This window comes from Terrapene carolina, unplaced genomic scaffold (assembly GCF_002925995.2).
Source record: "Terrapene carolina triunguis isolate 2854851 unplaced genomic scaffold, T_m_triunguis-2.0 Scaffold194, whole genome shotgun sequence".
NCBI lineage: Eukaryota > Metazoa > Chordata > Testudines > Emydidae > Terrapene > Terrapene triunguis.
Window position 1 is genome coordinate 4,663,019 of NW_020664545.1, and position 1,264 is coordinate 4,664,282.

Genomic DNA, 1,264 nt, shown 5'->3' on the forward strand with positions numbered 1-1,264 from the left:
GTTGGGAGCAGGGGGCCGGCTCCGGCGACTCCCCGTCACCCAGTGCCCGTGGCAGGTACACGCTGACCGAGGGGGATTTCCACCATCTCAAGAACGCCCGGCTGACCCACCTCCACGTCCCGCCGCCCGCCCTCAGAATCGTCACCATCCACGAGTGTGAGTCGAGCGAGAACAGCCTGGCCATGTCGCCCCGCCTGCCCCCGCCCAAGCCCGGCCTCGCCATCTTCCAGGTGAGCCAGGGCTGGGGCCAGCACCCGCCCCCGGGGGGCAGGAGAGGGGGGCTCTGGGGGCAGTGAGGGCCCCTCCCGGGGGGGCAGGAGAGGGGGCTCTGGGGGCAGTGAGGGCCCGTCCCAGTGGGGGGCTCTGGGGGCAGTGAGGGCCCCTCCCGGTGGGGGCAGGAGAGGGGGGCTCTGGGGGCAGAGATGGCCTCTGCCGGCATGGGGTAGGAAGCACGTTGGAGGCAAAGACAGCCCAATCCCACCCCAGCTTCTGCCCTCTGACCCCTCAGTGGTTTCTCTGTGTCTCTGTCCCACAGCCCCCAGGGGGCACCCTGCCCCAGACAGCCCTGACCGCCCACGCCATGTGCCCCAGTTCTGCCCTGCCTGGCGACACCTACAACTCCACCGTGGACACCAGCTTTGCTGAAGCCAGCCCATCCATCTCCTCCTCCTCTGGGGAGAGCCCTTCGGTGAGTGCCCCCCCCCCCCCCCCCCAGACTGGGAGAGAGATCTCAGCACCCATGGGTGCTGGGGGAGCCGGGGGAGTGGGGGCAGGAGAGTGGAAGTGGTGGGGGTGGGGACTCTCTCAGCCCCTTTGCACCCCACACAGACTCAGCGTGCACTGGAGGGATGGCTTAGCAGGCCAAGCATTGGGTGCTGCCCCCCTCGGTTATGGATCCCAGGCAGGGCCGGCTCAGCTCTTCCCTGTCCCAGCTGGAGAACAGGGAAGGGGGCGACTGTGGAATCAGCCCAGGAAAAGCCAACGCCCCTCTGGAACCGTGAGGGGGAGCCCTTGGCCAGCTCCCCCCTCCCCCTGCCTGTTGTGCTGGGCACTGCCTGGCCCCCTCCCTCCCCAGAGGTGGCTGCATTTCTAGAGTTATGTACAGAGTTAAGCATTTTGATGGTCTTTGGGAGGCAGGGGCTTTAGTTGGGGTAGCGACCTCCCCCTGCAACCTGAAGGTTGTGGGACTGTCCCAGTCTTTATCGCGGTGTATGGACCCAGGGCCGGCTCCAGGGTTTTGGCCGCCCCAAGCAGCCAAAAAAAA

The 1,264-nt window shown here is 67.1% G+C and overlaps 1 protein-coding gene across 1 annotated transcript in view; it reads left to right on the plus strand.

Annotated features, from left to right (window-relative positions):
• Window positions 1-1,264, plus strand: part of CBARP (CACN subunit beta associated regulatory protein) — an 11,576-nt gene that overhangs the window by 5,800 nt on the left and 4,512 nt on the right. The window contains exons 3-4 of the mRNA XM_026655055.1: window positions 44-230; window positions 536-688. Of these exons, the coding sequence (XP_026510840.1) occupies window positions 44-230; window positions 536-688 (340 nt within the window). The remainder of the gene's footprint in view (window positions 1-43; window positions 231-535; window positions 689-1,264) is intronic.